Genomic DNA, 17,284 nt, shown 5'->3' on the forward strand with positions numbered 1-17,284 from the left:
ACTTACAGAGGGCTCTGTGTCTAACATTACATTAGATTGAAATATGTTCTCATGCATGACTCCATGTAGACTTCCAGCTCTTCTATGGACAACCCCCCCCCCCATCCATATCTTAGAACACAGCACAGAATAAGAATGTGAATACCTTACACAGTGTTTACCACATGCTAGACACTGTCTTGTGCATGTTTCGCTGATTATTTTATTCTCATGCAGTATCCTGGAGACAAATACTATTATTCTAAATTTTACAATGAAGAAGCTAAGGCACAGAGTAGTTAAATAACTTGCCTCAACTCATATAGCCATAAAATGGCAAAGCTTGGTGCCTAGCCAGAATGTCTAACTCCAGACCCCCCAGTCAACCCCTGATCCTATCCTGATGCACATGTTACCAGCAAATGTTCACTCATCTGATCTGAATATTATTCTCACAGATGAATCCACATATACATCTGGACTTGAAGGACAGAGAATAATTTTAAAGTCTCAGATTCTTAACAGGCTTCTCAGGACTTACATAAAAGACAAATCTCTCTAAAAAAAAAAGAGAAGAAGAAGAAATCAATAGCTTTAATTTATACATGACACAACATTCCGTTTGACCACCAAAGCCCCCTGCAGAACCAAAGTCCCTTTAAGTACAAACATGGAATGGTTGTGTTTTAGTAATCAACTGTTCACTTCCTACGTACTTCCACCTAAAAGAACAGAAGCTTCTGGATGCAAAGTCAATGGACTTTTTGTTTTTCTTTTCTTAAATTGCTGGTGTCAGTCATACTGGTTCTGAGTGCTAACTTACTGTCCTTAAAATAAACTACTGCCAGTGAAAGCCATCCCCAAAGCTGTTCTGCTTAAGCAATAAACATCACCAGAAGACACAACCACAGTTCATTTCTCTACCCAGGCACAGGCTTAACACAGTGCAGAACCTTTGCAGTTTCTCATGAAAGCACTGACTATTGAAAGTGAAAGAAACAAAACTAAGCAACAGAGACCAGAAGGAAGTTTTATTACTGAGCTTCAATAGCCCTGTGTTTTCAGAATGACCGGGAAGGAATCTACTGTGTTCTGCAAGAACTGGGTTGAATGTGGAGGGTTATGACAGAGGTTGAGCAGACTCTGTAGTCATTCTGTCATTCTGCGGCCTTAGCACTCGTGAGGCCCTGGGTTTGATGCCCAGCACAGCAAAAAGCAAAAGAATACAAAAAGAACTTTACATTGCAACAATTCCCTAAAGTGCCCACTGAAATAATGATGATGACAATGATATAGGAATAATAAAATAATCAGACATGCATTCCAAACTAATTATTTCTATTTTTAAAAAGTTAAGTTGTCATGTAGTAAAATCAGATGGATTATTTAAAAATAGTAGAGGAGTATAGTCAACTTTAGTTTTATTTATTCATTTCTTGTTCCCTTCTCATATCATTTGGACTTCCTGCTGGAAACGTTCCTCTTGCTTGGCTTTGTGAAGTCCTTGTGGAACCCCCAAGGAGCTCTGCTGCCCTAATATCACCATAGAAGGCAAAAGAAGCTTCTTTGGCTAGGTCCGTCATCTTAGCACACTGGCAGGCACTGACGGAGACTAAGGTCAAGCTCAATCAAGAGGACTTTCTTTTCCTAGGATTCTGATGTAAAGATAGATGGGTTTACCATTCATTCCCATTACTGAAAGAACACAGCAAGGAGTGTCTGGGTCCCTGCTTCCTGTTTGTGACAGGTCAGGTTCTTGACCTTCCTCTTAATTCTGCATGTTTTCCTATGCTCTTCCAAAAGCTTCTCCTTTTCTTGAGCGGTCCCAACTCTTTTGGTCATTTGTTTTCCACCGGAAAAAGTGTCAGGTACCAGCTGAACAGGGAACTGAGGGAACCATGCTAATTACATTGGCCAACTGGGTTATATAAGTGAGGGCAGAAGGAGAAGAAAACACAGGTTGGAGATCCCTGGGAGACAGGGAAATACTGTGTGACAGTAGCAAGAGAGCCAGATACTGGTCACCAGGGCTATAGCACAGGTGAGACAGACTAGGCCCCAGAGACACAGCATGATGAGTGAGTGACAGTCCCAAAGAATGTTCATATTTCCTGACAGGTTCAGGGCTGTGGATGACATTGGTATATTTTTAAACAGCTTCCATGCCACAGAAAACACTATCTGGAGATGAAAGAGTCTTTCACTTCCTTGTTCAAAATCAATACTCAAAATAAAACAATTAGATTACAGTTCACAAGGCATTTAAAGCATTCTAAAGAAGTACACATATTGCCATCTCTCTTGCTGCGTGCTCACCTTTTCCAATGACTTGACTAAATGAGAAAACTAGGCTTATCAGTTTCATTTTGTTTATGGTTGATTTTACAGTTCAACTCTTCATTAGGACTCTTTCCATTTAAATTCACAGACTCAAAAAACCTTCCATGAGCCTTGCTTTCATAAATTCACTGAGAAGAGCTCATGTTAAATTTTATATAATATCATTAAAAAAAACCCTAAAGTTAAAATTTAAAATAAAATATATCTTCCATTAAAACTTTACTAGAAGTATCAGGTGCAGTGGTGCATGCTTGTAATCACAGCGGCTGGGGAGGCTGAGGCAAGAGGATCCACAAGTTCAAAGCTAGCCTAAGGCACTATGCAACTCAGTGAGGCTCTGTCTCTAAATAAAATACAAAATAGGGCTGGGGATGTGGCTCAGTGGGCAAATGTCCCTGAGTTCAATCCCCAGTACCAAAAAAGAAAAAATTTTTTTTTACTAAATTTTCTAGATTAATCAACACCACCACACCCATGCTATCTCATTTGCCGATGCAAATTTGTAAGTGAACAAATAAATGGGAAAAAGTACACATTTACCTGTCTAATCATACCTGAATAAGGACTCTCTTGACAGCCAAATTTCATTCTGTTTCACAGTTTTCCAAGAGAAAAGCAACAGCAGCAACACCGTGGACACAATCAGGGTGGTGGCCCCACATCGATTTAGCCAAGTGCAGAGCTTGCTCAACCCATGCACAAAAAGGATGCAGTAGCCCATGCTGGAAAACAGGGTGGAAGGAAACAGGGTTACTTTGGGGAATGCAGCAGATTCCCCCTGAGCATTCTATCCCATGTAACTAGCTTTCAACTAAAGCTCATTCTGTGCCAGAGAAAATACAAAGTCCCTTGTCTTGAACAACATTTTCCTGTTAGTTTTCTAAAGCTAGAGCTTTGGTATTAGTGTGGTACAAGTTCATGTTGTAGGCTCATGAAGAACAAGTTATATTGATGGGATTTTCTTGCTGACTCTGATCCAGATTTCCCGACAGGCACGAAGAATTCACATGTTATTTGAATGGGACTTTGGCACAATATTGTGTCTCCAAAAGTCTTTTCCCTTGTAGAACATGGTCTCTCACACTAACAATGTACCCAGGGACTTTTCCAGCCTGCTAGTTAGACTCAGAACATAAACTTAGTTTGTACCCATTATTGCTGTGTGCATTTTAGTTGAAATGGGCTTCTTTTCAAAGATGATGACTAGTGGCTATTACAGAACATCTTAAGTCATAAAGAAGAATAAAATTATGGTATCTTCCAGTAAATGGACTGAACTGGAGACTGTCATGCTAAGTGAAATAAACCAGTCTTCAAAAGTCAAAGGACAAAACTCTTTTCTGATATGAGAAAGCTAATCTCAAATAAGGGGGCAGGGTATTAAAAATAAATAAATAGAGAGAAAGAAAGGGGAAAAAAACAGGATAGGAAATTTCATCAAAAATAGAGAAAATGCCAGGGCATGGTGGCGCATGCCTGTAATTCCAGTGGCTTCGGAGGCTGAGGCCTTAAGTAGCTCAGCGAGACCTTGTCTCTAAATAAAATATAAAAAAAGGACTGGGGATGCGGCTCAGTGGTTAAATGCTTCTGGGTTCAATCCCCAGTATTGAAACAAAGCAACAAAAAATAGTCAGAAATAAATAAACAAAAAAGATCAGCGGAGTAGATGAAAGGGAGGTGGGAAGAAAGAGGGACAGGAAAGAAGAACAGTGCAATGGATCTGACTGAACTTTGATACATACATACATGAATATACCACAGTGAGTCCCAACATCAAGTATAACAACAAGTCACTAATTAAAAAAAAAAAAACAAACTATAATTAAATTGCAGAAAGTTCAGTAGAGTAGCCAGCCAGTGACTCAGAAGGCTAAGGCAGGAGGATCTCAAGTTCAATACTAGCCTCAGCAACTTAGTGAGGTCCTCAGAAACTTAGGAAGACCCTGTCTCAAAATAAAAAAATAAAAAGAGCTGGGGTGTGGCTCAGGGGTTAAACACCCCTGAGTTCAACCCCCAGTACCAAAAAACAAAAACAAAAACAAATTGGTAGTGCTGAGAAATGAATTAAAGTAAATCACATTCATACTTTTGTGATTATATCAAAATGTATCCTAATGTTACATATAACTAAAAAGAACCAACTTAAAAAGAATAAAACAATTCTTTTTTTTTTCTTTTTTTTTTTTTTTTTTTTTTTTTTAGAGACAGGGTTTCACTGAGTTGCTTAGCACCTTGCTTTTGCTGAGGCTGGCTTTGAACCCATGTTCCTCCTGCCTCAGCCTCCCGAGCCACAGGAATTAAAAGTATGCATCATGAATGAAGCAATCTTGCATAAAGAAACCCTACATTAGAAACTAATACCACCAGAAGCCCCCCAAAAATATAGTCCATATATTTGTTCAATTATTTTTTCATTTTTTTTCTTTTATGTGACTTCCAATAGTCTAGGCACTAAAAACACAATGAAGAATAAAACATAAATAATTCTAGTCTGTGAATGTGGTTGGTCTTCTAAAGGGAAACAACAAAATGGTCTATTCATAAACACATATTCTTGGAAAACACACCTTTCTACCTTCTCTTCTCCTTTCCAAATACGCTTTGGTATCAAAAGTAGAAAAGTGGAGCAGGCACTGAGGTCTCTCACCTGGAGACCTTGAAGTCAAGTTAGAGCTCCATTTCTCACTTTAAGTCCTGTGAGTCAGTTGATCCAGCTCCCTAAAGTTTAGGGTTCACTGTTTGGCTAACGGGAGTCCCTGCTAACCACTGAGGATGGTGACTTGAGCTAAGGAGGCCCTTGTCCAACATCTCCACACAAGCCCCAGATTTGATTGCCACAAGTATAAAACAACCCCAAAATACAAATCCCCAAAACTTCTTACTGCTTTCACAACTCCTATGTTTAGCCTTAACAGTGGGAAGCTTTTCTACAAATCTTCTGTTGCTGCACAACTGAGCACACTAGTGTTAACTTGCCTGACCACAATGGTTGCTCAACTTCATAAGGTTGCTGGCCTCCTGTTCCTGCAGCCCTAGTCAGATCCCCCCAAGATAAGCAGGATGCTTCTAGGGCCATATGAAGGGCCTCTGGGCTCCATTTGGTCATTTATCAGATAGTTAACACACAGCTACTAAAGGGCAAATAGTATTTCAGACATCAAGGACATATCAGGGAACAAGATTATAATTTTTATCCTTATGGAATGCACATGGGTAGGGAGAAATAGTTAATAAATAGGCAAATAAATACAGAACATGCACATAATCATAAGTTACATGGATAAAAAATTAAGCAGGGAAGAGCTTGAGATTTTAATATGGGTAGTCAAAGAAAGTCTCACACACTTTAGAGCAAAGAACTGCAACTCGAGGAAAGTGTGCCACACCGATACCTGCATCTCCAACATCAGCTCTCTTCCCATTTTTGCTTATGTTAGGCAACATGGCTAAGAGCCAACATTTATGGAATCAATCTTTTTTTTTTTTTTTTTGGTACTGGGGACCGCTGAGTCACGTCCCCAGCCCTTTTATTTTTTATATTGAGACAGGGTCTTGCTAAGTTTCTGAGGGCCTCACTAAGTTGCTGAGGCTGCCTTTGAACTTGCCATCCTCCTGTCTCCGCCTCCTGAGCCACTGGGATGGAATCAATCTTTACATGTACCAAGTATTTTCTATATTTGATTTCAGTACACCTTCACAACTCTGTTGATCACATTAATGTTTAACCTGAGAACACTGTGAAGAAGAGAAAGGTTAACTTGCTACATTTGGTCATATATCTAGTAAATGGCAGAGCAAAAATACAAACCCAGATTTCAGATTCCAGGGTCACACCCTATCTGCTGTCCTACAGCAGGGATTGTGACTTGACAACTTGATCCCTATATTCCTCACAGCTTATCAGAGACTATTTTCCTCCTACCCACTCCATTCAGGGCATCTTGATAGTCGTTGACTGCTTTCTTGTGGGAACTGGAGCTGCCATCTAAAGAAACCGGAGGGATGGAGGTGGTTGGAATTCCAGCAATCTACAGTAATGGCCACAAAGTGGCAGAAAACGACAGATATAATTAGCTATTTTATATGTTCACATGTTTACTGAGCACGTTCCACATGCCAAACACCAAGCTAAGTACTTTTCTGGGACTTTTTACAAATCTGTAGGGCCTGGGGCAAGACCAGTGCTTTACAGATACTATCTCAATTAAACATTTTATCCCCAGTATCCTCCATTTCATACTTGAGGAAACTAAAGCTTAGAAGAGTTAAAAAACTCACCCACAGCTCCAAGTGCTAGGGATGAACCAGACCTGACTACTTAAACACTATGCTGTGATCTAGAGGTTGGTAAACTCATTTTGGAAAGGGCCAGGTTGTAAGTATTTCAGGCTTTTTAGGAGTTGGACCTCACAAAACAATATCCCAGAGTTTGGGGTTCTCACAGGCTGAACTAAAAGAAGCAGTTTCAAGATCTCTCTAATCTTTCTATCTCCCCGTTTCTCAATCCTCTTTCCTGAAACGCAGGGAAGGCTTTTCTCTGAAGTTCCCTTATCTATATAAAGACTGATCCAACAAAGAGGAACATGAGTGCCTTTCATCCTCTTACAAAATTGTCACTAATGGAGGAAGATGAAACCCATAGCACAGAGGGAGAGACTGAAGATTGAATAGTACATTAGAGCCCAGAGAGCTTTGTCACAGGCCACTGCCGGTCCTTAGGCCCACTCAGCTCCCCGAACAATCACTGAATGCCCTCTACAACTGCAACCTACCCCACTTCTCTCTCTCTCCTATGATGAGAAAATCTAAGCTTCAGCCATCTGTCCTTCTCTGAGCTTTGGATCATATGTGGCTCCTACATACATGTTCACATCAATAAATTCATGTGCCTTTTCTCCTGTTAACCTATTGTCAGTTCATTTCAGCAGACTTCCATATTCAGACCTGCAGAGGGGAAGCTCCTTTCACCCTCATGCAGGCTGTGAAACTTTTGTCATTTATGATCCACTCTGTAGTGGCAAAGCAGCCATCAAACCACAAAAACGAATGATGTTTCAATAAATCATTTATAGAAACAGGCAGTAGGTCAGTTTGACTCATGGGCCTTACAGTTGGTTGACCCTGCTAGACCAAATGAAGGTGAGCCCATTCCTCTCCATTCGGTATGGGCATCTGTATCAAGTAACATGGTCTGTTTTCCCAAAAGTCCTTGCATTGACACATGGTTTAAAGACATGTTAAACCACAGAAAATAATTTCTATTTAGCTTTGCAAATTTCTTAGAGAGTATCACGTTCTTAAAAACCTGACACAAATATCACAGAAATCAAGATGCTTCTCTATTATGACAATCCATCTTTCAACATCTGCTCTAATGCAGTTCTTAGCAGCAGGGGAGAGAAACACTTTCTACATGGCTAGGGGCAGGACAAGGCTTCTTATTGAAAGTGGAAAATCAAGCAAAAGAGAAACTGCATGCTTTTATGGCTTCCAGGGAGATAAAACCAGTCTAACTTGCTCTGGTTAGTTGGGTTAAGGAAACTGGGCTAAGGACAGTGCACAGAGTCAGTACAAACCACTAAGACTGGACAAAATCACAATTGGGAGAACCCAAAGCCAAGGGCTTAGCTCAGTACAAAAATGCATTTTGAGAAGTGCCATGACTCCCCCTGCCTCCACTCTCTTCCACAAATACCATCTGCATTCACGGGACAGGGGCATCTCCAATTTGAACATAATTTTGTCAACAAGTCACTCTGTGTGCAGCATGTAGGTAACTGAAGACACCTGCCTTGTGTTTCTTCCTTAGACTTTTATGATGTACATTCAAAGAAAACTTAATAAGAATTGCAAACCAATAATATCTGTTCTTTTTCACTGGAAGAACCAATGTTTTAAATCTTCTATTTAAGAACTTTGTTGGCAGCTCACCACTGTCTACATAGTACACATGAACCCTACCTAGAAGCTTTCAGATGGCAAAAGAACACTTCCCATTTATACCAAACTGAAAAGATGACACCTTTCTACCTCTGGCCCAAGCCTTTTATGTTTGCTACAGCTTCACTTTGTGTTTAATTACCCACAATCAAGACTCATCTGTTATTAAGGAGAGCTGAAATTCTACCTTTTAATTTGTCAACAGGCTTAAACAACCCATGGCGAGTATCCTCGGCCAGCACAGGCAGCTAAACTAGAGGTCGCTGGAGTGAATTTCCTAAGGTATCAAATAAAACACGGACACACAATTTACCTTTAAATTCAAGCCCCCTGAAAGTTCCTCTGCCCATGGCCTCAAGCTCCCCAAAATGGGAGAGCGAGAAATATCACGAGAGGCTGGTGAGAGAGAGAGAGCACGTTTTGGAATGGTCTTTTATTGGGGGGACTCTGGTTCTTAGAAATTTCCATCCAAAAAGGTCAAGAGGGGCAGGGTTACAAGGACAGGTAAGGTAACTTGATCCTTGGGGATGTAAGAAGGCACACCCACACATGAAGACACATTTGGCTGCATTTTTACTACTCTCAAGATGGAGCTACCGTCTACAGCCCTTAAAAGTAGCCAGATCATTGGGAATGACCAACAGTGCCTCAAACCCATCAGGAGAGGAAAACGCTGGTCACATGACATGGCGGCCTTCCACAAGTATCACTAAATAAAATAACAGACACAATCTTATCATTTTATTTTTAAAAAATGTTCTGGGAATCTGAATGAACCCTGTCACTAATTAGTTTCATTTCAGTCTGTTGAATCTCCACCTTGCAAATTATCTGAAGGCTAAGATGTTATTCCAGTCTTACGGATACTGATATGAAATGGTTAAACAGTGAAAAATGAGGCACAGGGCTGAGAGCAGGTACTTGTGACAACATAGGAAATACCAGAAAGTCAACAGAGACTCCTCAGAGCAAGCTGAACATGGAAGCTGCCGGCTGCTAGGAGCCAAGACTCATTAGTGTCCCCATTTGTAAGGTTCTTGCTTAGCATCTGGATGGCCATCTTAAGTGACAGCAAGAAAAATTTCAATTTCCCACCCAAGGGCATTTCTGAGAAAGGCTCACCATTCCCTCACATCTACCCAACACTTCACCTCTGGCATTCTTTCCTGCCCAAGGGTGTATCACCACTCCCTCATACCAACCCAAGCTTTAACCACCCCTGCCTCATAAAGGTCCTGAGCCCCAAGCCTGTGTTGTCTCTCTCATCTATAGAGAGATGGCCTTTATTTGTCAGCTCTGACAAATAAACTCTGGTGTGTATCTCTGCCTGGTCTCCATCTTTCATTTCTTGCTCGCCTGTCTCCGGGTTCCTCGCTTTCCTTTCAGGATTTCTGCCCTGTTCTTTCTCTATCATTTAATGGATGGAGACATTTTCCAGAAGATTGAACGTATCTGGAAGGAAGGGCTTTTTATTTTCCAAGAAAAGAATCGCCAAAGGGACCTTTGAGCATGTCCCTAGCTCCTGAGCTAGGTGCTGTGTTCTAGGGTAGGTATGAAAAGCTTTTTTATGTATTGCTTTCCATGAATAGGTTTCTTCTGTTCTATACACTGGAAAAGAACAGAAGAAACCTGTATCTATGGAACACCTGGTGGGGAAACAGCATTGCTTTGACCTTCTGAGAATCTGATTCTCTTTTACCTCTTTGAAAATGTGATGCTTCCTCTTAACCTGAGACCTCCACTGGTAAGTACAGCAGGGCTCTGGTGTAAGGAAAATCTTTGTTTTTGAATCATTTTGTCTCCTAGGCATCTAGCAATGGATAGGGGCTGATTCATGAGAATAGACAAACCACTGCAGGTGTAGATGTCAGAAACGAACATAAAACAAAGGTTGACTAGGAAACCAACCAGACCAAGCTGGTCTTGAAAATAAGAGACCCATGATTATCACCAGGAGAACTGTCCCGATGCAGAATCTGCTCCTTTCCCCTTGTTGGTGTTTTTAATCCAGGACTGGCTGGCTTCCCTTTCTGCTTGGATCACACAGTCTCAACTAAGTTTTCCAAGTAGGCCTTAAAGGCATTTTGGCCAGGCACAGTGGCGTATGCCTGTAGTCCCAGTGACTCAAGGCGCTGAGGCCAGCCTTGGCAACTGAGTGTGGCACAAAGTTACACAAACTTATAAGACGTTGGCCCTACTAAAAGCAAGACAATAGAGGTTTCCAAAAGAGTAAGGAGGATTTTGGAAGGTTATGATATTTACATAAGAATTTTCTGTATTTTCCTGTACAGAACCCAAAATGAACAAAATAATTTCATCAATTTCACAAGGGATCTTGATGGGGGAGAGGCTGAAATGGTAGGTAACACTTATGTCTACTCACGTGCTCCAGGCAAAGCCAGAGCTGACCATGTTGAACCTGGGGCATGTGACATGAGCAGTTGACTGTCTCTCCTCCATCTCCAAAGGCAACACCCAACACCTAACCCCCAACACGAGGATGCTACCCTGCTCAGCTAGCATTATTCATTCCAGAGCTCCCTTTGAATTGCTTCCTTGGAGCACATAAGGTTAGAAAACAAAGGAAGAAGGAGAAGGAAGTCAGGGGAATGGGGAGAAGGACAGGCCTACAGCTATGTGACTTTGATTTCCTTTGACTTTGATTCACCCAATCTCCTTATTTGTAAAGGGCAGATTGAAATAATGACTTGCAATTGCCTAGCACAGCTTACAACATTTTTCACATGTTATCCTGTTTAGTCTCGCCTGAATCTAAATTACACTGTCCAAATTTTACTTTCAAATCTTGGTTTCCAATACATTTGCTTTCCACCATGTAAGATTTAACAGACATAAACATTTCTCTTTTATAACCGAGTTTCACAAAATTAAGGCCATTATTCCAGTCCAGTAAATAACTGTTCGAACTTATCTACACCTCGTGCCCTAAGCTAAGAACAATTGATTGAGCACAACAGATTGGATAACTGATCTTCAGCCCACAAGTAGCTTGATCTCCTCTCTGATCACTTCATTCTGGCCACTGCTGTTCTAATGATATTTGTTTGTGGTTTGCAATCTCTAGCACAGTTGGGTCCCTCAGTAAAGCCTTCTTGCCGCCCTTCCTGATCATGACCTGTACACAGCATTTATCCCCAGATGCCTTGGTGACTTGACCCCTGTCTTCCTACTGGGTTCACCCTGGGTGCCTCCCTACTGGGTCACTGCCCTTGAGAGCATTGGACAAGGTCTCACTCCTAAATTCACATCCTCCTCTGAGTTCAGGTCTCAATGGGCTGAATGGAACAGTTCCTGCTACAGTATAGCAAGAGCAAAGAACAAACCCATTCAAGCCAAAATCTGTCCCTTCTCAGCTGATGGTATTCTGAAGTAAAACTGTAACCAACTTTCAAACCCCTAAGTAGGCTAATAAATCAGCAGGAAGCCTCTGACTGCTTGATGCGGGAGTTGTTTTCCAATGGGGGTTGGAGATGCAGGGAGGAATACATTGTGAGAGAGACTCGGGCTTCTTTTGAAATATACTGACAAACATGGGAGATGCCATGTTTTAAAAGGATTAGAATTCTTCTCTAAGGTAAAAGGATTTCTTCTTTTCATTACTCAAATTTTGGATTTTCCCACTAATCTTCCACCAATGGTATCAATAACCTTCATTTTTCTCTTTCTCGTCAGATCATATGGTGACCTGACTTTACGGTTTACCAGTGTACCTATACACAGCATTTCTCCTTTATGTTTCCTCATTCTTGTTAGGACAAAAGAACCTTTTTGTTTTAAGATAACCATGATTGAAATTCCTAAAAAAAAAATGGTTTCATAGCCAAAGCTAATGAATAATTCAGCAAATTTGGGAAATTTAGTCAACATTTACATTTTCTTACATCTATACACACATATTCTCAGAGGGCAGGTGTGCCTGACTTCATGACCATAAAATCTTTAATCCACTTTCTAGGTTTTTAGTTAAGTGGCCCATTAATAAGCCCACCTTGCTTTGTCTGACCCACTAACGTACTACTGTACTATGAGAATGTTAAACAATGAATCTTAAAAGGTGAATCTCTGAATACCTAGCCTTGCCTAGTTCCGGGACTTTCTACCATTCTTGTGACCTGGTCTCCACAAAATCTAGTGATGTATTACCTGTGGCTCAACTTTGTCTCATCCTTACCAGTCATGGCCTTAGACCACAGTCTATGCACCACCCTGACTTCAAACTCCTGCTGAGATACTAGGCTTCAGCCCACTTTGTGAATCTCACTGGACCTCACCTGGACAGGCAAACACCTAACCCAGACTCACGGCTGCCTTGTGTCCTGCTGGCTGCCTGTGCCATCATCTCGTGTAGAGCATGGGCTGGCGGTGCTCATGTGACTTTTCTAAGTGGCAGGGCCCCCTTTCCTCCCAACACCCATTCCTCTTGCTGCTTGCCTACATGAATTTCTAAACTTCACCAGCTCCTGCTGCCCTGAAGGGCTCTCCATTCCCTCATAACAGAGCCCACACCAACGCCTTCCTAAGCTTTCTTGCACCACTACCAGGCCCTGCAGAGAGCCTGACCTCATGGCACATGGACTTCCTCCCTTTCCTGCTTTACCCAGGGCGCTGTCTGCCCTCCCCCATTGGATGTTTCCTGGGAAATCTGAGCAGACACAGGCAGACACACCAGGATGTGTGAAAAGAAAAAAAGAAAAAAAGCAACCCACAAACAAAAAATAGTACATAAGGCCTAAAGGGGGCGGGAGGATCAAGGTTCTTTATCGTTATCTAAGACATAGGAAGCTACACATTTGCAGCTGTAAGGGACCTTAAAGATCATGTAGTCAACCTCCTTATATCAGAGAAAACATTCAGCCTTTGTTTTTGGGGGATTGGCTGACTTCACTTAGCATTATCTTCTCCAATGCCATACATTTACCTGCAAATGCCATGGTTTTGTTCATTTTTAATGCTGAGTAAAACTCCATTTTATTGATGGACATCATGTATGAAGTACATGTATGAAGTACATGTATGAAGCCTTGAATTGGGTGTCAACATACTTTATATACAGAGATACAAAAATTGTGGTATATATATATATTAAGAATTGTAATACAAAAAAAAACACAACAAATTACATGTATAAAGGCATAAATTGGCATGAACATACTTCATATACAGAGATATGAAAAACTGTGCCCTATATGGGTAATAGGAATTATAATGCTTTCCATTGCTGTCGTGTAGTTAAAAAAAAAAATAATAAAAAAAAGATCATGTAGCACTGTGGATATAGCAGTTTGAGATTTCTAAAACCAGTAAATACTTCTAAAGAAGTTGGGTGGGTGGGAGAAGAGGGATGTCCAGAGGACTGTCTATGGCTCTGCTGACAAGGAGACTGAGGACACAGGAAGGATAAAAATCTCACAAATTTCTAACTTTATGAAAAACTCCTTTCTCCTTTCACTCCCCTCCCCAATTGGGCCTCAAACAGTAAAAACTATCAGGCAGCTTTAATCAGCATTTGGAAACTACAGAGCATTCTGGAGCTATCTACCTGGTATCTTAGAAAACTAGTCGCCTCACCCATTCAATGACTCCCGAGACTGCTTGGCTGTGGGTGGCACTTGGGCTGCACTGATTCCCATTTCAACCTTCTTCCTCTGGATTTGCTCAAGTGAGTTTCTGAGATTTCCCTGTGGATACTCTCATTGGGCCAATTTAGATTCACTTCAAATAATCATGACCCTCGCCCAGCAGCTGTTAAGGAACATGTGTATAGATAAATGGACGTGGAAGGGCCAGACCATCAGATGGCAGAGGTAGTGTGACTTCAGAGATCAACCTTCTCATTTTCCCCTCTGAAAAACAGATACTGCAGTACTGTTTTAATAGCTACTTGTGTAAAATTTTAAAAATTTCACTTTGAGTTGATAGGTAAGATTTAAAGAGATTTCACTAACTTAAAAATGAGTGAGGCTAAGGGCTGGGGATGTGGCTCAAGCGGTAGCGCGCTCGCATGCGTGCGGCCCAGGTTCAATCCTCAGCACCACATACAAACAAAGATGTTGTGTCCACCGAAAACTGAAAAATAAATATTTTTAAAAAAGTTCTCTCTCTCTCTCTCTCTCTCTCTCTAAAAAAAAAAAAAAAATGAGTGAGGCTCACCCTTCCTCCTTGTCTACTATGTCCTTAAGCTCAGGGGATATACGATACAAATGGCATCCCTGTCTAAGAGTATGGGGCACTTTTTACTTTTTCCCCGTCAGATTCATGCCATCCAACTTCTTGTGTAGCCTCAGTAATTCTTGATTGTATCTATCCCCAAATATTTTTCTACCTTCAATTCCTGTCTATTCCTTTCCCTTCTCTACTCATTGAAGTTTTCCTAAAGTAGCTAAGGAATTTGCTCTTTGGCACTGAAGTGAATAAATCATCCTGAATCTGGCATGTGGGTGAATGTTAAATTACTTTATATAACTTTATTTGAGAGCTTTCATCAACTATTTCTGCTTCATCAATTTCCAGAAATTTCAGTCCTTTGGAGTCTTCTAGTGCAGTTTGTACAAAATACAGAAAAGATAGCCATAAAATTATATGCTTCTCTTGGGATCAGAATCAGAGAGCAAAATCTGTTTAAGAATGAATTCAACCTCCAACTCTCTTGCCTGTTCAAAAAGGGCATCCTCAAAGTGGGCATTTATCACCAAAAGAAAATATTATTCCAATTTATTTTGATGGTAAAAACTCTGACCCTAAACACCAGGGAGTGCCAGCAAATAGCTAGTTTCTGCCCTTTTTATCCACAGATTTCCAAGTGCAAATGAGAGGAGGATTATATTTTGGGTATTTTCTGGGTTAGGCTGGAGGAAGAAGAGAAGCCAGAAGATTTAAGGGGTTTGTTCCTAGTTAGGAATAAAGGTCAGGGGTGGAAGAGACTGTCAGTCTGACTCATACTAGACCCTTCTTGTAGAATGGTCGCATCAGCCTCCTGGGACTGAGGGGATTTACCTAGGCTTCAGTAGGGCTGGATATGACTTCTGTGACAGTCAGGTATGAGCACCTTAGGCCAGAGGCCAGGATTTGGCTTCATAATAATTTGAAACAAACATATAACAAGAGAAAGTTCACCTTTTTTTCCTCTTTTTTCCCCTGGTGCTGGGAATTAAACTGAGGGCCTTGCACATGGCAAGCACACACACTACCACTGAGCCACATCCTCATGCTGAGCTTTTGGTTCATATTCCTATTGTTCCCTAAAGTTTGTGAGCCAACACATAATTTTTGCATAAAGGTGACCTGCATTTTCAGAAATGTCAGTGAGGACATCATATATATTTTTTCTCAAAGAGCCTGGGTACTAATGATGTAGAAAGTGGCTGTTTCAAGACAAGGTCAACAACAGAAGGAGATTCGTGCGGAGAAGATTTCTAATTGTGTAAAAGGTTGAGGGCTGGGGGTACAGCTCAGTGGTAGAAGCACTTGCCTAGCATGCACAAGGCCCTGGATTTGATCCCCAGAACTAGGAAAAAAAAATAATAAGGAAAGAAGAAACAGTTTGGTTTAGGAGATATTCTGCATCATAGTCAAATTCTATCTTCAGGTTTATTAAATGAAGCAAGTATTATCCAGTGCTTTGACACCTCCAGGAGACCCACAGCATCCACCCCACTCTGCTTGGCCCTGGAGAGGACTTCAAATGTTCTATCCCCAATTATCTACTATTCTCCACTAAGACAGGGCAGCTGGTCACTGTTAGGTAAAATCTGTTTGTGAAAAAGTCTGTCATTTTTCAAGATAGCTCAATATTTACAAAATGGTTCTGGTGAAGTCATTAGAAACTCTGAAGCTACAGCAGTGTGTTCACACAGGCTTCAATTACTGACAATCTAGGCCACTTCACTTGTACAACACAATAGATAAAAAGGAATCCAGTGCCTAAGTAAAGACACTCCCTTGCTAGTTTAGTTACAACAATGACTGTGGAAAGGTTGGGATTCCTTAGAGATGTGACATCCCATTGAAATATTCCTAGGCTTCCTCTCACCCCAAGTTTCCAAAATCCAGGTTACACTCTTAAAAGTGGTCAGGACTGCAGACCCAGTGGAGTGACCTGGGTCCCCCAGGATCATCCTTCAGAAACAGGAAAGCACCTCCACCTCCTTGGTCACATGGCTTGGACATCTGCTGAGACTATACCACTACAAGGGGCAGCAGTCACGATGGGCACGGTAATGACGTGCCTGTGAATCCAGAAGTCACAAGGCAGCAAAGAGAAACCCTCAGAAATGGCAGCTTGGCAACAACGTTGCAATACATGGATGTAGGAGCTTGGACAGAAAAGGACAGTTATCTTCTTAATGCAGACTAGCTTACTGAATTTGTTTTTGGATGCCTCTTCACTGAGCTTGCCAAATGAAGCAAATCCAAATTGGTTCCCAGAGGCAGGCACTTGCTCTTGGCTAAACTGATGCTTTCTTCATATGCAACAATTTTATTGTAACCCAAGTCAGATTATTCCTAGGAAAAATGAGCATTTTATTTCTAGACAAATATATAGTACCACAGGAAGGGCCATTGAGACATGGCAAATGTGAAGAGCCTGAGCTGGCATAAGCCTGAGGTGGGGTGTGTGGAGGACATACCTGCCTGGGCAAGAGAAAGCCTTGACTTTATTGAAAACACCCCACAAACTACTGATGGTGCTACTGATGGCTTCCATAACATGAGAGCCTTCCTTCTCCTTCCACCAATGATCTCCTGTGTCTGGACTCAGAAAGCAGTTCCTTGCACTTGTCATTCTCTGTCACCCAGAACCCCAAATTCCTGAGGATTCAGATCTCAGGATTCTTGGCAATACCAAGTCTCTATCACTAAATGGAGTTGAACTGAAATTGCTTTATTATATTTCCATTTTCTTCTTTTTCTTTCTATCAAAATGAAATAAGGTCTGCAAGGTGAGACAAGAGTGAGGAGAGAATATCTGCATTCCAGCTTTGCTACTTACTAGCTGTATCACCTT

General features: G+C 41.2%; 1 protein-coding gene across 3 annotated transcripts in view; it reads right to left on the minus strand.

Moving 5' to 3' along the window:
* TMTC1 (transmembrane O-mannosyltransferase targeting cadherins 1) overlaps nucleotides 1–17,284 on the minus strand; it is a 260,026-nt gene that overhangs the window by 70,152 nt on the left and 172,590 nt on the right. For 2 of the 3 annotated variants that reach the window (XM_081310209.1, XM_081310208.1), the window contains one exon: nucleotides 2,874–3,041. The exons of the other annotated variant lie outside the window; for it this stretch is intronic. In XM_081310209.1, coding sequence (XP_081166335.1) covers nucleotides 2,874–3,041 — 168 coding nt within the window. The remainder of the gene's footprint in view (nucleotides 1–2,873; nucleotides 3,042–17,284) is intronic. 3 annotated transcript variants of the gene reach the window in all.

Source organism: Spermophilus citellus (assembly GCF_964194105.1).
Source record: "Spermophilus citellus genome assembly, chromosome: 10".
Lineage (NCBI taxonomy): Eukaryota > Metazoa > Chordata > Mammalia > Rodentia > Sciuridae > Spermophilus > Spermophilus citellus.